Here is a 25,635-nt window from a genome sequence, read left to right as displayed (position 1 = left end):
CTATGTCAAACTTGGTGTGAACTCTCCATGTGTGTTTGCCTGTGTACATGTGCATATACATTGTTTTGGGCCACGGTTTCCATCCGATTCTGAGGAGCTATGTCCAAGAAGGTTAAGAATCATTGGTGCAAAGTAAAATAAAAGTGAAAGAGACAGAAACAAAAGTGAACAGTCTTCCTGTTCCCAAAATGTTACTTTTACGATTTTACAAGTGTAGGACCGGATAAAAGGCCCAGACGCACAGTATCCAGAAACCAAGATGAAAGAATTCAGGGAAAGGTGAAGAGTGTGTGTGAGAAGCAGGGCTGGCGTCTGAAGAACAGGCTCCCGAAGGATCCAGGCCAGCTCTGCCTTGCACTTCAGGCCTGAAATTAGGTGACTGAAGAGAACAGATCATAAACCCAGCAAGCGCTTTGTCATCGGGTTGAACTCCATGTCTGCAAGAGGATTTGTCTGGCCTACAGATATTGACGTGAACATCCTTTAACCTCAGCATGGTCAAAGCCCAAGACTGAAGATGATGCAGACCACATCCTGACCACACACCAACCAGCTAGAAGAGAAAGAGTGTGTCGATCAGTGTTCTCCAGAGGAACAGACCCAGTAGGACATGCATATAGATCTGTTATGAGGAACTGGCCTGTGCAGTTACGGATCCCGACAAGTGCACAAACTTGTCAGAGCCCATGGTGTACGTTCTCGTCCAAAGGCCGCCAGCCTTGAGACCCAAGAACTGATGCTTCAATTCAAGGCAGTCAAGCAGGAGGAGTTGTCTCTTACTCGGTCTTTTGTTCTACTCAAGTCTACAACTGATTGGACGAGGCCCACCCACACTGGGGAGGGCAACCTGCTTTGCTTAGTTACTGATTCAAATGTTGATCACATCTGGAAACACCCTCACAGACACACCTAGAATGTTTGACTAAGTATCTGGGCAGCCCAGGGCCCAGTCATGTTGACACAGAAAGTTAACCATCATGACGAGCCTGATTCTTTTGAACAAACACACTAGATCCTACACATCTGAAGCCTACTACCCTCTCCAAAGCTGCTGGTGCAGCAGACTTTACAGTTGGGATGACAATGGCTGGTCTTCCCTGAGTACATATTGATGCCAGAAAATGTCCAGGCACACACTGGATTGAGATTGAGTCTCTGGACCACACCACCACTCTGTAAAGGGGATTCTATTATTCTCTCCATCTTACAGATGACAAAACCCAGGCACAGAGTCCAAGACTGCACAAGAAGGAAGGGGAGGAGCTGGGATTCCCACCCAGCCAGTCTTGATCTTGGTCCCAGAGCTGTGCTCCCAGCTGCCTTTCATCCCATTCCCTGCATTTACTCCCGTCCTATAAGGCTTCCCCAGTGCAACATGCTTCTGTAACTTTTGCAGAAACATACTCAGTGCCTACATGTTCTATTTTGAAATTGACTCCCCTTGAAGGTGTGTGTAAATATCATACATAATTTTTAAGCCAATGTAATTCAATATCACATCTGCCTATTACAGTAGATGATAAATGATAATTTGATAATATGAATTATAACCTAACAGGGTAGATGCTCAAGTGCTTTTCATATACTCCCTCTAAAAACAATGGCAAAAGAGGGTTTGGTCAAAAATGCATGTAATTGAATTGGAAATATTCTATCCTAACCAAATATGACCATAAGAATATTTAACAATATTGATTCCTGGACTCTCCAACAGAGAGAGTGTTCTGACGGCACATGCTAATCTCCTGCCTGGATTCCAAACATTCAGGCACACCTCACTTTATTGCACTTCAGAGATACTGTGTTTTTTTTACAAACTGAAGGTTTGTGGCAACCCTTGTGAGCAAGTCTATTGGTGCCATTTTTCTAAAAGCATTTGCTCACTTCCTGTCTCTGTGCCACATTTGGTAATTCTCACAATGTTTCAGACTTTTTCATTATTATTCATTTGTTATGGTGATCTGTGATCAGTGGTCTTCGATGCTACTACTACAAAAAGAAAACATGCATGTTGTGAATGTGGGTCTACTAGGAGCTCCAGAAGTGGGGGATGTATAGAATGGTGGAGTGGCAATGTTTGAAAATATAACGGCTGAGGATTTTCCTGAATTGAAGAAAAAAAAAAGAGTACATGTGTATATTTACATATATTGTGCACATGTAGAAAGGATAAAGAAAAATAAAACTCCACCTAGACACTTGGCAGTGAAACTGTGGCGCATCAAGGAAAAAGAGACAATTTTTAGAAGTTACAAGGGAGAAATGACAGATTACTTTCAAATGAGTAACAGCGGGGTCATGTATTTTTCTTCTACGCTATGTAAAAAATTAGCGCAACACTGACAGCTTAAAAGAACACACATTTTTTTGTTTTACAGTTTCTCTGGGTCAGGAGTTTGGACACGGCTTAGCTGGGTTCTCTGTGAGGCTACAGTCAAGGTGGCAGCCAGGGCTAGGCTCTCATCTGGAGGCTCAGCTGGGGAAGGATCCCCTTCCAAGATCACACAACTTAGAGCCGGTCCGCTAGCAAGGCAGTCTTATACAGGCAGACCTCGTTTTGTCGTGCTTCACTTTGTCACACTTCACAGATAATGTATTTTTTACAAGTTGGAAAAATATTTTTACAAAATTTTACATTTTGGTAATTATCGCAATATTTCAATCCCTCCACCAGTAAAAATGATTATGACCCACTAAAGGCTCAGGTGATGGTTAACATTTTTTAGCAATATAAAAATTTTAAATGAAGATATGTACATAGTTTTTTAGGCATAATATTATTGCACACTTAATAGAATACAGTATAGTGTAAACATGACTTTTACATGCACTGGGAAGCCAAAAAATTTATGTGACTTGCTTTAGTGCCATACTCGCTTTATTGGAGTGGTCTGGAGCCAAACCCACAATATCTCTGAGGTCTGCCTGTACAGCATAATGTAATCCCAGCAATGATATCCCATCTCCATGGCCATGTTTATTGGTTAGAAGCAAGTCACCCATACTCAAAAGAGGAGGTGATATGAGAGCATGAACACCAGGAGGCAAGGTTATGACAACCACCTGAAAGCTTGTCGGCCAAACATCTCACCAATAATAGATACCAGAGGACAGCGGGGTGATATCCTCAAAGTGATGCAGAAAGGAACCGTCAGTCTGGACCAGGACGAAAGGTCATTCAATCAGGAGGGCCAAATAAAGTCATTGTCAAACACAGAAAAACTTAGAAAGTTGACTACCCTCAGACCTTTCTTGAATTTTTAAGGAATATAGTCTTTAGCAAGAAAGATACTGGTAAACTATGTGGATATAGCTAACTACGCATAGTAAAACAAAATAATAGCTGATTGTATTTTGTGTTGAAAGAGATAGAACTGAAATTTTAGATAGAAATAACAGGAAGATGGGGAGGTAAAATGGAAAGTATGAAAGCATGTTGGCCTATTAACAGTACCTTTGTGTGATGGAAGAAGTACGACTTTGCATGTCATTAGGAAAAGGTAAAATAAAATATACATATTAAAACCAAATGTTCCTTTTTACGGCTGAGTAATATTCCATTGTATAGATGGAATATTCCATTGTATATATATTCCACAGCACATAGGTACAAAATAGATAACTAATGAGAAAGTACTGTATAGCACAGGGAACTCTATTCAATGCTCTCTGGTGACCTAAATGAGAAGGACATCCAGAAAAGAAGGGATATATGTATACATATAGCTGATTCACTTTGCTGTACAGTATAAACTAACACAATATTGTAAAGCAACTATACTCCAATTTTAAAAAAAAGCAAATAAAAAAAACCAAACGTTACTAAAAAGTGAAGAATTAAAAGCTATAATATTCAAACCAGCATGAGGGGGAAAAAAAGCAGATCCAACAACTAACAGCAACAACAAAGCTTCATCATATCAGCAGATGCCAAGAAAGTAGGAAAAAATGGCCAAAGAAAAAGCATGGTCCAAGAACGGAGGTAGAAAGAAACCCAAATGGGTCCATAAACACAATAAATGTGAAATGATTACACTCACTTATTAAAATATGCTGCTTTTAAAAGACAGATTTACAACATCTGAAGACAGCTTAAAAATAAAAGCATTTTTAAAATTTCTGAATTTCAAGGCTCTCTATTGCTTTCGTCAGTGGTTCTCCAACTTCTAATGAATCACCTGAGGTATTTGCTGAAAATGCAGATTTCTGGGCCCTGACCCAGAAGTGTGGATTCCGTGGGCCTGGTTTGTAAACCCAGCAATCTGGATGTTTAACCAGTCAGCCAGCTGTTTCTGAGGAAGGTGATCTGGGGCTCAAACCCTAGAACGTCAGCGTCTTCAGCCTTCAGCTTTGCCGTCAAAACCTTCCATCATCAGATCATCTTGCTTCTCTCAACTTGGCCTTCCCGGACCCCCAACAAGAATATTTTTCCTTTCACCATCTCCCACGTGGCCAGTGCTCAGACCCACCAGAGTGGGAGCTTCCTGGGGACATGGGAGACACGTGATCGATCGTATTGAACCCTTACAGCCCTTGGTGTGGTCGACTGAAAGGCTGGGCTGTCTCGTTTTCTGGCTTATGAATAAGTCAGAGAGACTGCGGGGAGAGTAAATGGGATGAGAGTGGAGGTAAACAGCACAAGAAAAAGGAGAAAGAGAAGGAGAGGGAAAGAGAGAGAGGAAGGGGGAGGGGGAGGGGAGAAGAGGCCGGAGAAGGGGGAGAGGAAGGAGGGGGGGGGAGGGGAGGGGGAGGAGGGAGCCGGGAGGAGGGGTGCAAGAGGCAGAAACTGCCAAGGCAAGCCAGCCAGAGGGGTTAGGAGGAGCAAGCAGCACAGCAGTGAAGGGTGACTCATCCGGGTTGTTGTCTCCCAGGTTCCAGATCCTCTGGGTTCCTCCCAGGGAGCTCTACGGCCATCGTTTCTGCAGCAGCAAAGATGCAAGTCAGACAAAATCATCCAAAAGTGCTGAACTCAGCCGGCTAAGTCTTCAGGGCTTTATTAGACTTGACTTTCCTCAGACATTGAGGAAAGTCTTCAGCTGAAGTCCATTACGCAAATTAAAAAGCAGGAGAAAAATAAACAGAGATGGAGGTAGATAGCTGTTTTATGAGGCAAAGGAGGCAGCGAGGTCTGACAAAGCTCCCGACTGTTTCTTAGACTCTTGGATCCTCAGCCCTTAAAAACTCTCAAGATCGCCTTCTCTCCAAGAAACCCTGACGGCGGTCATAAAGGAAAGTTAACAGAATTTTTTCCCTACAAAGACAAGGGCTGGCATAAACTAAAGCAAAAAATATCTACATTGTTTCTCAGGAGAGTTCCTGGCACCAAGCCATCTGTCTCCAAGGAGGGGATTAAGGAATATATCCAATACTGCCATCTGTATAACATATAAGTTATATAATATATATTTTATATATATATATAATGCTGCTCGGACCTCAAATGAAACCAAGCCACATTAATATTGTATACACTCCCCCTCAAATAGAAATCTGAATGCTAGACAATCACTTCAAACTCATATCTCTTTGTGATTATTAGTAGCCTCTGAAAAATAAGACATTTTACAATGTTCCAGATCTTTAATAATGCAAGTCAACAAAAGACATATTGCACACCAACAATGTACAAAGTTCCATGCTTGGGCCTACGATGCGTGCAAAGATGAACAAAAGATCTACATTCACATCATCTTCCTAGCCTATGATTTTGTGAGCTTATTTTAGACACAAAAATAAAGTCACTCTTGGACTTTGTCTCCAAGGCGAGGACTATTCCCGCCGGGCAATGATTCTCTGTGCTCTGCATATTTTCTTCAGGGGCAGGGGTGATTAGATTTTCCATTTCACATTTTGGGGCAGATTCAGAGGCCGCGCTTCCTCGCCTCGCCCTGAGGTTATGGAAACGGAGCCTGGTACCAGCTCTGCTCTCTGGCAGAATCACGTGTCCGATGTGCCCAGCTGCGGAAAGCGGAGGGGGTGATGTACAAATTTAGTCCTTGGATTTTCTAAGCCAAGTAGACTCTGCATTTCCAAACATTCTTACATTTTAAAAGATGCAGGCTTTCCAAATGCTGCAAAATTCTTGACATCCAAGTATCTCCAGCCTCTGCTTTATGCTGAAAGTGGATATGCGTAATCACAGAAATCGTATTATCTCCAAGCAATTCTTTGCGGGGGGAAAAAAGAAACCTGCATCATGAAAACCCATGAAAAGTGAGAAGTATTGTTTTGCAAAGCGGTTACAGTAGTTTTTGAAACGGGAAAAAATTTAAGTTGTGATCATTTTTAATAGATAAAAGTGCATACTCATCTTTTATGTGCAATTAGTTACAGGAGTGTCTTTAACATCTAACACAGGACCAGATTCTCCCTTGGCCCAAGTAAGTATCTTTAATTAATCTCCCCAAAGAACCCATAATCATCCCGAAGCCAGTTGCTGCTCTCTCAGCTCCAAAAACCAAATTAAATACGATTATTCTTTCTAGCAGGACACAGGAAAGGCATAACTAGTTTAAATCCACCGAAACCCCAACCTCATTTTTACCAATCATTTTAGCATCTCCTCCTTTGAAATCTTTTGCAAGAGCTGCCTTCAGAACAAAATGGGCCTGTGCCTACCTTTTCCCAGTAGCTAGTGGAGATGTTAATCACCAGTAAAGTGCAGGGATTGTGTGCACAAACCAGAGGCAGGAGGTTCAGATACTCCACAAACCAGGTTACCAGTCAAAGGAAAAATATAAAGGATCAAGAGTTTCCCCAAATCCCCAAATGAAATTAGAAATAATAACCGCCTGGAAATGCCCATGATTTTTAACATCCGTGGAATGCTTGCTTGAGTTCATATCAAATATTATTACCACATCTGGGTCAGCAAATGGAATTGCCATGAAGTCTTGGATCCTCGACTTTTCTTAAGCAAACTCATTAGTGGTGCAAACTCTGCCGTGAAAAAACCCGTCCAGATTCGCAAGCAGTGTTATCTTTTCATCAAAAAACATTAAGTTGCGGAAGGCAAAGTGTAAAATCCTGGGCCGTGGGTACACGGGAGTAGCTATAAAGTGAGGAGTTGGCCAGGTGGCAGTACCTTATGGAATCAGGCTGATGACCCACTGCTTAATGAACGGAGGTGAGGAGAGATGGGGGCCAGCCTTCCGAGCACTCAGGGCTTGGGGTGGAGGGGCGGGCAAAGGGTTCTAGGAGATGGTAAAAGAAATGACAATTTCTAAAGGGTGCAGAATGCCCTTAATCAAGGTCAGCCACTGTGAACAGAAGTATACTCCCCAATTAACTGTATAAAGGATATTGGGCAACAGCAATGATTATGTAAATAATTCTTGCTTAGAATCCTGCTAGATGATTGCTATTTTCAGAAGGGAGAGTGATGATTCCAGTTGTTGTTGGTGATACTAGCTGGTTTGTGGAAAGCTGCATCTCTGGGTTAAATGGTTGTTTATTATGATTGGCTTTTACATTGAGTTTCCATAGATATGTCCTATTAACTCAATATTTATTAAGCTCTGACTAGGTAGTGCCAGGCACCAGGAAACGTTTTCTTATAGCAAGTCACTTAATCACAAAGATTCATTCAACATGCACTTACCGAATGCTCACTTGGAGAGAAACTGTGCTACACGTTAAAATGCAGCAAGGTAACGCTTCAAGCCTCATCTTTCTAACCAAAGACAGTACTAGACTATGACATTTCTAGAGTGTCTTTCTGGTTGAAAAGAAAAATCTCATTTTGATTGGTTTTATTATTTGTTTATAAATAGTTTGTCTTTCGTTGTAAACTTCAAGAATCCAGATTCGTTATTGGGATTTTTCCTGAATCTAAATTATACATCGGAAAGATCACCAGGCGATTCAGTTCTCACCATTAGAGTCTGACAGCATCGAGAACGGAGATACACGTTAGGTGGAACTTCAAACACATGCTTACAAATTAGTGCAAACCTCGGATACAATAAACAAATGATTAATTGATTAATTAATTGATTCATTGGCATATAGATTTTAAGAAAAGAATATAATGATTATTATGTGCAGCCAACAAGATTTTTTTTTCCTTAGATCTGCATACCGCAATGAGAATTAATTTCAAATATCCATTAAATCTGAGCATGGAAATAAATGGATCTTGAAACTAGCCCTTTAATTATTGATCCACAAAGCATTAAACCAAAGTTTTCAAATCTAATGAATCCCATTCAATCTTTCTCATCTCACTAAAAATATTTTATTAATAATAACAATTCAATTAGAGAAAGACATTTTGTGCTGTTAATACAAGTTTTGAATGTTAATTTAACCTCTGTCTCACCCTTTTTCAAATTTTAGTTTTATTATGTGTATAATTTACATAACATATTAATACAGAAGAACATGAGTGTGATTTATAATTCAATATATACCTACTGGGAATACACACTTAATTTTCTTTACCAACGGGATTTGTGATAAAGTTTAGAGACTGCTGCTTTAGGAACAAGCTCTCACTGGTATGGGAGGCCCACGTGGAGTCGAGTAGTGAGGAAGAAGAAGAAAGGAGAAGTAGAAAGTCCCAAAATGTAGTTACCACCTAAGTCCCAAGAAATAGAATTCTAGAATCTCTAGACAGTTGGAGACAAAAGAGCTAAGAATTCTTCTTTCTCTAAAGCTCTAAAGAAAGGTCCTTGGTTGAGGCCAAGATCACTTGTGCCTTGTAAGAATCAGGAATGGCTTCATGGGATACAGGAAGCTCGTGTGAGCTGCCGATCACTGATTGAGTAAGTAGAAGTGTTTCTCCGCCAGAATCACCTGAGGGGTGTCTGTGAGGCAGGTACCTTTTTAGTAAGACCTAAATTACTCTAATGAAGCCACTGTCCCAAAGAATCAGCAATGGCAACCCCCGGCTTGAAGGATGTAGAACTTTGTACTTGGGGCCAGCACTGCTGTGGGGTTTTGTTTTATTTTGATTTGTTTGAGACCAGTGAGATTCTAAGACAAGGGGTGGAAACCAACTGAATTTGTAAGCTCTGTGTCATAAACCTCGCTGGTCTCCTTCTCAGTACCTGGCACACTGCTAGGGTATAGCTCACTGCTGTTCCCCAGGGGCTTGTGCTAAAAAGGGCCCGATGATAAACATTTGAGACTTTGCGGTCAGTACGGGCTCTAACACAACACTCAAATGGGAAAGGCAGCCATATACAATATATTACCGAATGGGCGTGGCTATGTTCCAATAAAACTTTACTCACAAAAGCAGACCTAGTTAATGACCCTTGCTGCTCACCAGTATGTATTCTAGATACCCCATCTGAGATGTAGTCACCTTATTGCTTAATCACTTTAAAGCCCCCATAAAGATTCTCCCTCTGGCCTTGCTGAATACTCAGCCCTGTTTTTAGCCTCACGTCTCAATTGGAAAACTTAGCTCCACGAGGAGAAACTAACAACTCTAGAAACTTCTAGGCAGATGAAGAAAATGATACTGGATGAAAATATGTATGAATATCAGGTTCGGTATGAGGAGCAGTTATCAGAAATTTCACTCCACCCTCATCCCAGCAAGGTTGTTCTATCTGGGGAAGACAGATTCCTTCAAGAGAGGAATCACTTCTGGAAAACCAGTAGCCAATAAGGCATGGACCTCTTGATCCTACTCCCATTTTAAATAATTCAGTGGGGTCCCTTTATGTCCTCTCCACTCCCACCACCACCACTTTCCTCCTCTTTTGACCCATAGTCATATCCACCCCTTCTTGCTCCTCAGCTGACACCAGACTTTTAGGAAGGCCCATGAAACAGTGATGGAAGAAACCCCAAAAACATTGCATTTGCAATGTAACACTGATATTTTTGACGCAACATTCCCACGTTTGGAAAAGTATCAAGAAAAGAGAAAGGAAGAAGGATAAGGTGCTAAATCTTCTCCCTTTAATAAACCCCCAACAATAAATCTTAAAGTTGTCCATGTAGACCCATGTATATTTCATCTCTGGCTGAAACTGAGGTGTCTGTCTCCACGTGCATAGGGAATGGTTACCTCTTTGTATTCTATTTTTTGTTTTGTTTTGTTTCGTTTCATAGAGTTAAAATGGGAATCCTAGAAATGCTTCACACTCTGTGGTTTCCATCTGGACATCAATAGAGGGTTAATTTCTTTGCATGCCTGGTCCCAGGAACATAGCATTTACTTGAAAGTAACCATGTAGAAAGAGTTAGAGAGCCTGCACTCACCCTTTCCCTATACTGTGTACTCACTGCCCTTGGTTTTTCCCTGATGCTGGTTCTGAATGTTCACAAGTGACAGGAAACATCTAGGCTGGCAGATTTCGTAGTTCTCATTGGCGATAGACTTAGTGTCAGGAATCAGGACAAAGCAGGGCTGTCTGATGCGGTCTCTCATTTTTGACAGGTTCCGCCTTCAACAGGCCTGGGGATGAAAGCTGCTGGTACCTTGGCCCTGATGGGCTGCCTGATCGCAGCCGTTGAACCCAAAATCTACACTCGCTGTAAACTGGCAAAAATATTTTCGAGGGCTGGCCTGGACAATTACCGGGGCTTTAGCCTTGGAAACTGTGAGATTTCTCCCTTGCTGTTGTTCTCTTTCTTCCCTTGGACTCTCCCTTGAGATGTCAAAGGCCGCATCCACACTCACTTCTGTTTGCTCCCAGCCCGTCCATGCTCTGCCCCGCCAGGGACGGCTGCTGGCTGTTCACTTGCCCTGAACTGCTGCTCTCGGGGGCTTCTCTCCTCCTCCCTGCCCCTCCTCTCCTCACTCCTGGAGTCCTGTACGAATGACACCAGCAAGGGGAGGGGAAAACACCACCATTCCTGCTGACAGTGTAGGCGGCAGACCTGACGTTTAGTCCAGTCCAAACTCAGCCACTGACTATGTGTGCCCCTCTGCTCACCCTGTACCCCTCGGGTGCACTACCAGCCCTGACCCTCCCCAAGGTTCGTCGCGAGCAGAGCATGTTCCCTTAACATGTATAAGGGAACCGTCCCCCTAAGAGCAGGGTTGGAGAAAAAAATGCATTTTTTTTTCCCCTCACATTTCTGGCTTTTTCTCCCTCCAGGGATCTGCATGGCCTACTACGAGAGCCACTACAACACCACTGCTCAGACCGACCTGGAGGACGGAAGCACCGACTATGGCATTTTTCAGATAAACAGTTACACGTGGTGCAGACGTGCGAAGCTGCAAGAGAAAAACCACTGTCATGTGGCCTGCTCAGGTATGCTTTTGACTCTACAAATATTATCCTTAGGGATAGGCAGGAAGGCTGATCATGGAATATCCACCCACCTTCTGCTTTAACCAAAATTTGGAGTCCAGATGTTCAAGTAGGTCTGCACCAGGCTAATAAATTATTCAACAGTTCCCCAAGGTGACACTCGTGATTCTGTGGCCTGCTTGTCCAAAGATGACTTTTCCCTTCTAAGGTGGTTTTTATGAAGCCCACCACAAAAACAGGGGCCTGGATAAATGACCTTACTACCCTTTCATGCATAGAAAAGTTAAATATATTCATTAAGAGGGAAAAAGCTGTTCACCACTGCTTTCCATAAGCAATTCACTCAATACATGCAGTTTATGCTTCTTTGTACAGAATGAGACAAATAAATTCACTTCACATAGCACTTCTTAAACAGTAGAAATGACTCTAGAATTCACTTCCAAGTCTTTTACTTCAATCACTTGAGAAATATATGTGTGCACAGAACTGAGCATAGCAAGACGCATCAGACACGAATTCTGGTGTGAGGGAAGAGAATATGTGCTTATACGAAGTTCGATAAATGACTGTAAACAGGTGCGGGCTTCCAAGGAAAGAGATATTATTAATAAAGTCATGGGAAGCTTTGTAGACATAATGATATTTTACCTAAGATTTGGAAGATAGGTAAGATTTGGATATTCAAAGCTAGAGAAGTGTCATTCCAGGTAAGGAGAACAAAAAAGCAAAAAGGTGCATGAAAAATAACAAGACATGTGGTTGTAAACGTTGATGATTACCTGACCACAGAGGACCTTGGGACCCAGGCTAAGGAGTTTACACTGATTTCTGCCTGCAATAGGAAATCAGAATAGGTCATCTGATTCAACATTGCTTCAGAAAAATTAATATGCAAGCTGGGTGTGAGAGAGATTAAAGAAGAGATGATTTAAGTGAGAGATAAAAAGACCTGAAGGATGGTCATGGCTGGTGGTATGGAGAAGAATATGCAAGGGACACTCAAGAGTAGAAGGATGGAGTGAAGTAAGTGATTGTCTTGTTCGCGCCCCCTCTAGAAGGTAAGCTCCGTGAGGGCAGGCGTTTTATCTGTTTTGATCACTGGTGTATCCTCACTGCCTAGAATGGTCCCTGGCCATTGTTGGAGCTCAAGAAATATTCATTAACTAAATGAATGGAGGGAAAAGAACAAGGGTGAAGACAAAGAGTGATAAAATTCCTTAGGAGCAAGAAATAAACTTTTATTTCTCTTGGACACATACAAGATAATCAGTACATAAGTGTGAATGTATGAATGATAGAACACTATGTTAATTTACCTAATAAGTTGTCCCTACTCCTACATTACTATGGAATGCTCGCTACCTCCTGACCAATTGTTGGTCAACCCTTAATTTAGAGCATTCTTTTGTTGAGCCAAAATCCATGTCCTTATAGCTTTATTCCATTAATGCTAGTTTTTCCTTCTGGATTTATTCAAAACAGATTTTCTCTATTTTATACACAGCAACTTATTAAATGTTTGAAAAGAATTAGTAGGTATTTCTCATCTTCAATTCTTATCTCTGAGGCTCAAGCATTCAGTACCTTCACTTTGCTACAGGTTTGACTTTTAAACTCCTCCCCTTCTTGGTCACTCTCATTAGCACCCCCTATGAGCGTACCAGTAGAGTCTTCTAGTTAAACATGGTGGTTGGATGTGTATATTGTTAAAAGCTGGAAAGCGAGAGGACAAATGGTGACTAATTTAGCAATTAGAGAATTGCTAAATCCTGAATCTTAAACTGACCGTGGGAAAGCCAAGAAGCAACCACAGGATCCCAAAAGGGCTCAGAAATCAGCAGCATCAGCTACTTCTGGAAACTGGGGTGAAGGCAGGTTGAAAACAGGAAGACCACTTGGAAATCCAGTTAAGGAGCAGCTGATTCCCCTCCTGATTCCATTCATGTATTGACTGCTCCTCCGCAACCCTGGCAGGATACTGGGGCTCTCTCTCCTGGACAGGATAAGTAGAACGTCTCTCAGTTGAGGGACCTCGCCAACATTTGAGTGTGAGAGCTCCGTACTAAACATGGCGTTAAGTTTCTGTAGTCCCAGTCACCTTCTTCCACTCCGATCCTGGAATGTTGGCAGCCAGCCTAGGCTCTCCAGAAGAGAAGACCCTGTTCTGGGGAATCCAGCCAGATGGAAAGGAAATAACTAAAGTGGGGCCTCCCAGTGAACAAACTAGCTAGATCTCCCTACAGTGAGATGTACAGTTGAAAATCCCCACCTCTGTGTACAGAACTCCTAATCAGCTTTTTAGTGTCCCTCTCCTAAATAAGTGCAGATAACTAAGGGACATTAGACTTCATAGGAGTGTCACTGACATGAAAGAATGAGACCACCACCACCAACAACAACAACAACAAAAACCAGATAAAAGTAACTTATTGAAAGCAGAGATTATGCTGGGAAATGAAAACTTCAAAAAAAAAACCTATCATTAATATATTTGATATGTTTACATTTATAGTGAATTTCTCATAGACAGCATATATTTGGGTGTTGCTTTTATAGTCAGTCCAACAATTTCTGCTTTTCAACAGTAATGTTTAGACCAGGGAACTTTTTCTGAAAGGGACAGATAATAAACAGTTTAGGTGTTGTGAGCCTTATAGTCTCTTTTGTAACTATTCAACTCTTCACATAGCACAAAAGCAGTCACAGACAATATGTAAATGAATGGGCATGATTGTGTTCTAATAAAAGTTTATTTACAAAAACAGAGGGTGGGCCTGTGGGCCCTACATAGTTTGCTGAACCTTAATTTCGATCATTTATATTTAATGTAATTGCTGATATGATTACTTTAAAATCTACCATCTATTTGTGGGATCTATTCCATCTATTCTTGGTTTATTTTTCCTGCCTTCTTTCGGATTAATTGAATATTTTCAGTATTCTCTCTTATTTCCACCACTGGCTTATTAGCTGTACTTCTGTTTTATTTTTAGTGGTTCCTCTAGGGTTTACAATATGCATCACATTCTACCTTCAAAAAACATTATACCACTTCACATATAATAGAGTTGACCCTTGATTTTCTCACTGGGCTCCCTGTAGGTAATGTGTCCTTTTCCCTCTAGCCCCTTTTTACAATTTCCTCTTTGTCACCAATTTTCAGCAATTTGATCACAAATGTCTGTTTTTTGTGTGTGTTTATCTTGCTTGATATTCACTAACATTTTGGATCCCCGAGTGGATAATTTTTTAATCTTTCTCCTTCTAGGAGTCTAATAACACATGTGTTAGATCATTTGATGTTTTCCCATAGGTCACTGAGGCTCTTCATTTTTTTTTCAGCCTTTTTCGCTTTCTGTGTTTTTTCTTTTTCAATTGTTTCCACCACCCTATGTTCAAGTTCTCTGATCTTTCTTCTGAAGTGCCTAATCTATTAAATTCACCAATTGAATGTTTCATTTAAGATAATACATTTTTTCAGTGCTAGGTAATTATTTTACATCTTTCATTTCTCTCATTCGATTCATGTTTTCCTGTAAATCCTTGATAGCAATAAACATATTTATAAGCACTGTTTTAAATTTCTTGTCTGCTAATTCAATCAACTCTGTCACTTCTGGGTCTTCCCTTTGACTGATCTTTCTCCTGGTTATGGGTTACATTTCCATACCTCTTTGTACATGTGATCGCTTTTTATTGGATACTAGACAGCGTGTGTATTACATTGTTGAGTGTCTGGATCGTGTTGTCTTCCTTTAAGGATTTTTGAAGTTCATCTTGGCAAGCAGTTAGTTCTGGTCAGGGATGTTCTAGAGCAGTCATTATGGGAGGGCTAGTTCAGCCTTACTCTCAAGGTATTTCCCTTTTAGCCTCTCTTGAATATCCTAAGGTTCAGCAAAGTCTCTCTCCTCTGGCCAGTCAGAAATCATGTCTCCCAGCCCTGGCTGAGCCCTGCAATTGTTGAGGTCCCTCGCAACAGTTCTCTGACTAGTCTCATGGAGTTTTACCCTTGACATGCCCGGTTTGGCCTTCAGCCAAAGACTCAGTGGCAGAGCTCAGGCGTGCTCCTTTTGGTGACTCCTTCCTCTCAGGGACCCTCTCAACAAATGCCAGCTGTCTCGGCCTCTCATCTCTGTTTCCTCCACGTAGACTGCCATCTCCCGTCTGGGTTTTACCTTCAAGGTCTGGAAAGTGGCACTGGGCAGACAGTCACAGCTGTCACAAGGTGAGCCTCGTCTGGTTTCTATGTCTCAAGGATTCTGCATTCCCTGTTGTCTAATGCCTGAAAATCATGATCACATGTTTTGTCTAGTTGTCTAGTTGTTTACAGTAGGAGAGAAAATCTGCTGCTCATGGCCGTGCTTGACTTTATGCAGTTTACTGATTGAGTATTGTCCAATGTTGTGCCAGTTAAGGAAGTCTGGGGTAAATGTATATCTGCAAGACAACCATGGATTCTCAGAAATTAAAATGTTAGATGGTTCATGGTTAGAGGTGAAGGATCACTCATATCTGCTTTCTCATCATAAAAAGCCTGGGATTTTTAGGGACAGCTTTAAAATAGAAAACAGGATGTTGGTTTTATACCCTAATCACCCTCTATGACCGGCCGCCCCCAGCCTCAGGCCAGAGAGGCTGTACTTAGGGACAATGTCATTCTGTCCCATGGATTACAGAAGTAGGGACATTCGTCATGGGAACCTAGAAACAAGCTAGCATTAGAGTGTGTGTGCAATGTGGGTGACACCTCATACGTGTACAGAATACATGCACCTCACGCCCATCTGCTGAAGCTACGCACTCTTCTTAGTCCCAGACCAAATCATACTCCTCAAATTGCTGCCGACCTTCCCAAACTATTTGGACATAATATCTGTTATATATACATATATAGAAATATAAACATATCTATGTATACACAAACTCACATACATATAATAACATAATAGCAATCTTTATTTCCCTCCAATAACTTAGTCCTCATTAAAATAAGAGATGTTTAAGAAAACCATCATTGCCCCCTGTATCTAGTCTAGCCCACTTATATTAATCTCTATTTCTCGTATCAGCCTGGTATCTGAGTTGGCCATTGTCACTTCAGAGAGGACAAGGAGATGTAAATTCTGGGTTAAGATAGTGGTATTTCCGTTGGAGGCCAGGGCTATGCTGGGGAGAGACAGACTTCGCAGTAGAACTCATCTTAACTGGAAAGAATGAGTTCTTTTTGTGTAGATTGTTGCTGTTTTCTTTTGTTGGATGGGGGAGAATAAATGATTCCATGGAACGAGGCTTTGACGTTCAACGTAACCCTTTCCTTATCTGTGTTTGACTGGACAGATTGTCTATTTGAAGTGAATCGAGCAGAAACCATTCTTGGCTCGGGTGCCGGTACATACCTGCTCTCTGGGCTCATTTCTGCCCCTCTGCTGCCCCTCTGTGGCAATTTCACTGGGTTTCTCACATGTCAGCCCCGTGCCAGGTTCCTTATTCCCCAGCCCCGAGCTAGCTTAACACATTATCCTAAGGAAATTCAAAGTCACGTCCAACTTGCACTTGCAAAACACCTCAGCTGTGCAACAAAGTGGGACATTGACAAACACCTTCCACGCTCTGTACGACCTGGGCCTGCAGTATCTACTCCCCCCACCAAACCGCACACAGCATCTCCAGACGGGCAACCTGCCTCACCCCAAGCGCGAGCTTTGTTCTCTGTGTACTGGCCCCAGGGCTGCGCCGAGGCAGGTCTAACAGCGTACCCTCTGCTTCCTCCCCACTCTGTGTAATCTGTGTCCTTCCATCCCTGGAGACCCCAGAGAACCCACTTCTCCTAGGAAACAGGCCCCAACCACGTTCAATCACAAACCACAGTGTCTCAAGCACTCATCAAGAATGTATGCACACGAAATAAAGTGTTTCTAAGTAATCTGAACATGTGTTAGATACCAAGCCCTTAAGTTTGGATAATCTCCTAATAATTACTAGAAAAATGAATGAAGTATTTATACTTTTATTATCGACTTAGTTAGCAGACGGTGTTGCACAGGCGGAAACCTTAGCTGCATAGCTCTGTTGGAAGGAAGTAGCCTTAGGTTTGAAGGCAGACTCGCTTACTGGGTGTGTGGCCTCAGTTTACAGGGATGGTAATGGCTGTTACCATGGTAATCATGTAGTATGAGGGAGATAATGCATGAAGAGGCTTCATATGTGCTGGACATAGGGTACATTTTCCATAAAGGTCAACTAATAGCAATAGCTATTGTTATAAATAATTCTCTTCCCAGAAACAAGGCAAAAGACTTTTATAAGCTAATAAAGCTTTATTTGCTTTCCAGAAAAGTTGAATCCATTACACTTCCATCAGCAAGAACTCAGGAGTGCCTATCTCATATCTCATTGCCCCCTTGTCAATATCGAGCATTACCCAATTCCTGCAAAATCTTTGCTCAGTTGATAAATAGAAATGCTGTCAAATGGTTTGGGTTTTTGTGTCTTGGATTGATGGTTGTGGTGGGCGTGGATGTGGATTCCCCAGATTCCCCTCAAAGGAAGGACATTTGGTCCCAGCTGCATCTGTGTGATTTGCGCACTGTCTACTGGCACCTGCTCGGGTGTCAAGAGCTGCATCCCCTAAGGTCCTGCCCCTGTGGGCAGCCCACACCCGGGGAGTGAGTGCAGCAGGGGTATAAAAGCTGGGCCTCCAAGGGGTCCAACCTGGGCAACTCTGATGGGCAATATTCACCACCGGCTCAAGGCAAGGGGGTGAGGTTTGAAGGGCCTAGATCACAGCTATGGTCTCTGCCTGCCCCGTCCTGCTTCTGCCCATTTCTTCTACAGGCGTGGATCCCTAATAAATACCTTGCACTCCAAACCCATCTCAGCATCTGCTTCTGGAGAAACCAACCTGCAACAGAAGTGATGTTGGACTTTTTTTTTGTTTATTTGCCTTTTTCTGTCATGTTTGTGTTGAGAAGGATTTTGAGGCCACTTCTGGTGAAGCAATATCAATGAACACATTTTCAGTTGAAAGATTTGTTACATCTGAAAGCCATAGAAAAAGTAACAAAGATTGATGTATTTGACATAAAACTTAAAAATTTCTGCATGTGAAAAACACCTTGGGTAAAAAGAAAATTATTGCACAAACCAGAAAGTTACAATAGACAAAAGTTTAATAATTATCTATAAAGAGATGTTCCATGTCAAATTAAGACAAGTAAAGAAAACACTGTACTGTCCTCTCTCACTTGTGTGTTTCTTTAGGACATAAAAAACATTTTCCTGTTGTGTTTTCCCTATACACATTTCCAAAAACCTTTCAGGGCTGGTCCATTCCTCTGAAACATCAAGGAGTCTGAAACTTTAAGATGTGGCTGGTCTAGAAACAGAAACAGTTCTTTGATTTGTGAAGAAGTGTAACAAAAATAAGGACACGGCTCAGAGTTCTTCCAACCCTCCTGCTCCAAAAGCAGTGAGAAAAGTGAAGAAAATCTGATTCGGGCCTCCCCAGCTCCACCAATAAAATCTCGGCTAACCCTCTACTCTCTCTTACAGCCTTGATCACTGACGACCTCACAGATGCAATTATCTGTGCCAAGAAAATTGTTAAGGAGACAGATGGGATGAACTACTGGTAAGAGTCTTTCCTTGGGAGACAAGCTGACTTGGGTGGAAGCTACAGTGTGTCCGTCCATCACCGCTGCAGGGGATGGAGACAAGTGCACCTGTGCAGAGTGGTCCAGCGATTCTCATGTGACCTAGTCTACATCTTCCTCTATTAGTGTGTGGATGTGCAGTGAACCTGGTAGAAGGGATTAGTATGGGGAGGAGAGGTGGTAAGGAGTCAGAATAATTTGCAATTGCTTCCAACGTCAAGGCGTTCCAAACAATGAAGAGAGAGGTGATTTCTCATGTGAATTGGAGAGCATCCGTGAAGACAATGCACCAGAGGAAAAAGCTCGAGTTTGCTCTAGATTTGGATAAGATTTTGGAAGTCTATGGCAGGGAGAGGAAAATGACCCTGTCAGTTGCGTGAGAAATAGACAGGAAACCTCCCCAGGTGGTGCATGAGACATGGCTAAGCTGGCGCCCGCCGTCATCTCTGCGGCTGTGTTTCTTGTGAACATTGCTAATCAGGTCACTCACTTGGGGACCCCAAATTTCCAGAGATGTGAATGTTTAACCAAATGCCCCATCCTTATAAAAGTTGCTTACTTGTTGCCGAGGCTAATATGGATTAGGAAAAAACCAGGGAGAGGAAAGTCTTAACAAGGCAAAAGGATGGAGGCCTTGGATCTCAGAAGCAAATGACACTAAACCCTGGGCACCACTGGTTACATGGGTTAATTGTCTATGGTTTTTGAACCTCAGAATATTTGGATTGTCATGCTTCGCTCTGTTGTTCCTGCTTCCCTCTCCTCCTTAGGCAAGGCTGGAAGAAGCATTGTGAGGGCAAAGACCTGTCTGAGTGGAAAAAGGGATGTGAGGTTTCATGAATAGGACTGACACCAAGGATGCTTCACAACAGCCCCCGAGGATTTGTAAGAACAGTCGTGTCATCGTGTCTCCCTTCCTCCTAATCGTCCTTCTAGAGCTGGAGAGGGAAAGTTAAGCTATATTTTTAAGGAAATAAATAGTTCCATTTAAATGTCTTGACTTTACCCTGACTACGTTTCAATGATGTCGTAATAGCACATGGTTAAGACTGGAAAAGTCACCTACAAAATGTTCCAGCCCTGGAAGGAACAAGCTTCTCTTCTTTACGGTAATAAGTCCTGATTCCTGTGGCCCCTGAAATGGCTGCTTATTTTAAAAATACGATTCCCAGGTCAAGGAGAACGCTGGAGGAATGACCGTAGTTTGCTGACCTCTGTCCTTGAGCAGTAAGTCCTTCGCCTGGTCATCGGATGAATAGCCCTTCCTCAGCTCACCTCTGCCAGAGAGAATGTTCCTGATTCCCCCAGGCAGTTACGATGGGTATTCTAATGGGACCAAATAGATGGAGTTGCAGCTCTTAGCCCCAGGGTTCCCCATGTTATTCCAACATCCATTTAAATGAAACCTATCAAAACCCACGCTTACATCCTCATGACAAAATTGTTTCCGGACTTAGACCTACAGATTTTATTAGTTTGCTCGGAAACTGGCCTGACTATCTAAAGATATTTCGTTACCTGGAACAGTGGGCTGAGGGGTTCAGATCCCCAAAGATATTCCCAGGCTGCCCCCTGCTCCTTGCAGGGGTGGCTTCTCTACAGGGCAGCTCTACTCTGCTGAGTTTTGCCTTGTCCATTCTCTGTCCTGCTACGGTTAGAAGTGGTTGGGCCTGTCTTGTTGCAACTTTAGGGTCAGGTTGAACGCAATCTGACCATAAGAATGCACCAAACTGAGGTTTGTTGGAAAAACGGTTATGCCTGCAAATAAGTTGCCCACTTAGAAGAAAGTCCCCACGAGTCAGACTGATGGTTTCGTCCTAGCACCTAAATAACCCATAAACGCTCTCTAGTGGCCAGCTGCCTTGGTTTACTGTTGGCTCATTTCGCATCCACTGGCTTTACTTGCAGACATAGGCTTTAAAAGCCGAACGCTACTTTCCAAGAGAATATAATTGTTTTATATATGCCTAAACAAACGTAATCCTGTGACAATTTAACAGGCATTACAAAGCATGGGAAAAAAATAAAAACTTTTGAAACTTCTGATGTAAGAATCAAAAAATAATTACTTAAGATGGCTGAAGAAAATCTGAGAATTTTAGTGTCCATTACGCTGTACTAAATCAACAATCAGTGCTTGCAGAGGTCCATAAATATGTATTTTTCATTATTATTGTCTTGTCATTCATCCACCTTGCAGTCTCCGTTTTTAGCCAAACCTGCATCGTTAAAACCAGTGGTACCATGTTAATGACGTAGGTGGGCATGGGTCCCGGTGCCAGCTATTCAAAGACTAGGGGAAAATTTTTTAACAAAACAAAAATCCAAATCCAAAAAGTGCTTTGAAATCCAAGGTGAAGGGAAGCTAGCTGGCTCTACAGTTTGATGGATCTTTTTGCAAAACTCATAAATGTTCTAAGCATGCAATCTTACTATTTCCCTCCCCAGGTGTTTCATTTAGTATTTCCATAAATAATAATTTAAGATTAAACAATGCATTGTCCTGGATAATTTTCCACAATCAATGCCCTCTGAAATTCAAGAGGAAGATATTACTCCTATTCCTGAGTTATCTTTATTTATTAAAATAAACTAAGATTTACATTCGCTTATACAGTTTCTAAGACATTTGGAAAGAGATTTTCAATTTCTCCTCACAACAACATTATCAGCTCCTTACCAGATGCACTGAGCACACAGCGGTGTAGATATTGGGGTGTAGAGCTGCTTATGTGGGTACATTCTTTCTTCGGGGACTCAGCTCTGCCTGAGTCTTGGGACTCCCCTCCACTAGGATCTGTCCCTTTGCTTCCCAGCTGGTTCCCTGTTATTACTCAGCACTGTCTGTCTGGTCCATCACTTTTTCTTGATGCACCCTGAACCCAATATATCTGTTGCCCTTGGGTGTCTTTGGTCCTGGTTTTCCCAAAAAAACCAGGGAGATTGCACCATTTCCCTGTCACCTATTCAAGCCCCACCCAGACTGCATGAGGCCTCTCTGCTCCTCCAACCTCCTAACGGTCTCCTCTATGGTCTTCCCTAATGGCTCGGTGTGCACTATTTAATGAAGGTGTGAACTATACAATGAGATCATCAAGCATTGGTGATCTCCCCTGGTACGTAAGCTCCTTGCGGCCTGGATCATGTGTTTTACTTCTATATCCTCCACAATCCTTTTTGCAGCGCTAAGCACATAATATTTGAGATTTGAAAATGTTTGATACTGATTTTTGGTACTCCTGGACACATGTAAAATCATAGAAAAACTAGGAATAAGACCTTGCCTTTACAACATTTTAATTTTCAAATCAGGCTCCCATCCATTATTCCAAATGCTCCTCACAACCATCTTGGGACACAGAGTGTAACATAATCTTCATTTTATGCAGAAGCCATTGAGATATGGGAAGGGTGACTCTTTTCCCAAGGCTCACAGTGCCACAGTGAGGAAGCCAGGGGCCATGCCACCCTAGAACAATCTTCAGAACTCAGTGCAAGAACAGTGCCCTAGACCCTTTAGGGACAAGATGTCCTGAGCCTCTCATCTGTGTTCAATACATCTACTTCCTTGAGTACCCTGCTGACCTAAAACAATAAAACAGATAGTTATTTTACCAACAAAGTGGGTTTATTTGGGAACAGCAAAAAACTGCTCTTTAGAACATGCAGTCTATGGTCAACCAAAGGCAGGTCCAGAGAAGAAAAGAGAGGAACATTCTTTTATAGAGGAGAAGGGGGAGTTGGGAAAGGTTGTTATAAACAAAGAGTCCACTGGAGGAAACTCCACTGTGTGAAGTGTGGTGGCTTTTCATTGGCTGAGTTGTGACAGTCTCTCATTGGCTGGGCTGTTGCTGGGCAAAGAGAAATTCTTCCTTCCTTGTGCTGGGTGATAAAAGTAGTAACTTTCCTGCTGGAGATGTAATTGACATGGAGTGGGAGGGCACTAGAGCGCCCCCTTCCGGCCTCCCAACTCCATTTTAAATGAGGTTTCTGTTTTCACAACCCCAAATATAGCACAAACTCTAGCCAGCCCCTGAAAGATCTATGAGAAAAGAGTAGGAAATGCTCTCCCACCAAATTTAATGTATTCAAGGTGAATTTTTAAAGTAAAGACTTCATTAGGAGGCTTAGAAAGATTTCCTGTGTCCTCCCAAAACGGAAGGAAAATGCTCTGGATTTCTAAAATGTGAAGAAATAAACATGTATCACTTTTTCCAACTAGAATAATAATTACATTTTTTAATCAAAAAAATCTGAAACATGAAAATCATTTCTTCCAGCATAAGCCAAGTGGCCACTACAGCCCACTCTCTTTGGGTTGCTCTGCCAGGGTTTTCTGGCCTTGCGTTTCCTCAGCAGTGGCCTGAGAAGGCACTACAGACGTTACTGTCATCAAGGGCAGCAGCTAGCAGTTCTTGACAGGCTATGATGTCCTGGACGGAAATTCACACAATCAGCTTCCAAAGGAGCCGATGCGTAGGAGAGCTGGGGATCCAGGGGGAACCCCAACTGTAGCCGAGCATTTGGACCACAGTGGGCTTCCTTTAGGGCCCTCAAGGCACCTACATGGCACTGTGACTTGGATAGGTGACCCTCTCTTTCCCTCATTTTCTTTCCGTCTCATATCTGGTTAGTTCTACAGTTCAGAAGAATAGGAAAAAGAGGCACATGCAAACTGTCTAAACCACAGAGACACAAGCCCATCTGTTTAAGTTGGTCCTTCTCTAACAGCCGAAAGAGAGGGAACCAGAAGATCAGGTAGTAATGAACAATCTCACTGGAGAGGGGAAAGGCAAAGAACGACAAAGCATATATTTTCTTACACTAGGCTGCAACTTGAAGCACAACAATGGGTTCTGCTTACTTGACAACACAAATGCGTGGTATTCCCCTTTTCTTGGTTTTGGTACTTTTATTGTGTGGGTTCTGATTTTAACGATACATATTCATTGCGGAACATGTAGAAACTATTCTTCAAAACCATAAAAATATTCTCCCCGTTCATTGATAAATGCTGCTAATACTTTTGGTCTTCCTTCCATTTTTTTCCCTATTTTTTATAAAGTTGGAATTATGGAGTTTTAATTTTGTAGCCCGCTCTTTTCACTTAATATACTCCAAGATTTCCCCCAATTAATATTTTCTAAAATATATGTGATCCATGAGAACAGCACCATAGTTACCGTGCTGTCCCATAATTCACTTTCTCTTTCCCCTATTATTGCATATTTGGGTTAACCAGGAGTGTTTCTAGGTCTGGACTCTAGGCCAGTTTTTGCAAAGGGGTCTTTCTTTTCCCACTGCTTATTCTCCTCCAAACTTCACCAAAAGCCCTCAATCCGTAATTTTATGGGGTCCATGTTTCCACAGACTGCTTCGCTGCTTTGGGGATGACTTCAACAGAAACAAAAATGTGGCATCGGTCACATTTTCCAAACAATTAAGATCTGCCATTTGGTCCGACATTGCGAGAAGAGACTTAAAGCGCGTACTGTTGTGAAAAACCCAACCCCCATGGTCACCATGCCGTTTCACCTCCTGTAAAATGGGAATAATATTTGCCACCCACAGCTGTGGTAACGATTAGCAACAATGTCAGAAGCACTAGTGGCACAAACCAGCCTTTTAATAAAAATCGGTTACTATTATTCTATTTCTACATTATTCTTCCTCCAGTATGTTGAACAGGCGATTTCTAACGGGGACTGCCTACAGCAGGTCGAGCTACATTTGGTGTGAAATAATGGCATTTCCTGGAGGGAAAGGGGGAGATCTTGCCTGATCTGATTTTCACCGCCGGTGAAACCGAGGCCGAGTTTGTTTCACTAGGTCCGCGCGGCGCTGTTGAGATTTCCAAGCCACAGGGTAAAAAGTTAAGGTCATCTCTAGGCTTCTCCACCCGCCTGCTACCACGCTCCCACTGGCAACGTAATTCTTGGGGCGAGGAAGAAAAAATAAATCTAGAGTTGCCTTGAAAAGCATTCATGCAAAATACAGGCAGGATTCATAAGTAATCGGACTTGTGCATCAGTTTTCAAAACAGTATCCTGTTACCAGCTAGAGCAAACAGAGCCCTTTCAGCCCCGGGAACTGACAGGCGGTGCAGAGGGCAGACTGCAAAAGATTAAATATTTGTGCAAAACGCCACACACCCCTTCACAAAGGGCCGCCTTGGTCGGGAAGAAAAGGAAATGCGAATCGGGGGAAAGGGATGCAAGAACTGAGAAGAGCGCCTTATCTCTGCGGAGCAAGGGCTGCCTTGGGGGGAGGAGGTGGCGAAGTGGAGGGCGGAGAACGAGGCCGCGCTGCTGCAGCCTTTGGGCGCTGCGGCTGCACTTTTGACCCTGGCAGTGGAGTCAGGCCAAAGGGCTCGGGGGGTGGGGGGGGTGGAGGGGGGGACGGAAACAGGATGGGGAGAGTCCTGCAGTTGCCAGGCTGTGATGGCAGAGAGGGCGGAGAGAGGCGCCCTGGGAGAATCCCGCAGGCTCAGCAGCGCGGCCTTAACTCCTAGGGGCCGGGGGAGGGAGGGAGGCTGGGGCAGAGGCCCGCGGAGCACACCGTTGAAATCGGCAAGGCGTCCAAAGCGAAAGACCAGGAAAGGGAGGTCTTCTTTGAAAATTGTTAAAAATTGCAATTTTCAACTCCGCTGACAGTCTATCAAGGCCGGCGTCTGCCTCTGAGACATTTTAGTGGCTGCCAGAAACTTGGAATTAAAAAAAAAAGAAGAAGAAAGAAAGAAAAACCTCACACAATAATGCTCT

General features: G+C 42.7%; 1 protein-coding gene across 1 annotated transcript; it reads left to right on the top strand.

The window, feature by feature from the left end:
- The first annotated feature begins 10,407 nt into the window (after nucleotides 1-10,407).
- On the top strand, nucleotides 10,408-25,165 carry LOC309627085 (lysozyme-like protein 1). The gene is made up of 4 exons (XM_082388667.1): nucleotides 10,408-10,559; nucleotides 11,061-11,219; nucleotides 18,774-18,852; nucleotides 19,645-25,165. The coding sequence occupies exons 1-4, from the start codon at nucleotides 10,421-10,423 to the stop codon at nucleotides 19,712-19,714; spliced, it is 447 nt and encodes a 148-aa protein (XP_082244793.1). The 5' UTR covers nucleotides 10,408-10,420; the 3' UTR covers nucleotides 19,715-25,165.
- The last annotated feature ends 470 nt before the right edge of the window (nucleotides 25,166-25,635 follow it).

This window comes from Balaenoptera borealis (assembly GCF_965194805.1).
Source record: "Balaenoptera borealis genome assembly, chromosome: 3".
Lineage (NCBI taxonomy): Eukaryota > Metazoa > Chordata > Mammalia > Artiodactyla > Balaenopteridae > Balaenoptera > Balaenoptera borealis.
This window is presented reverse-complemented; position numbering and strand designations above follow the sequence as displayed.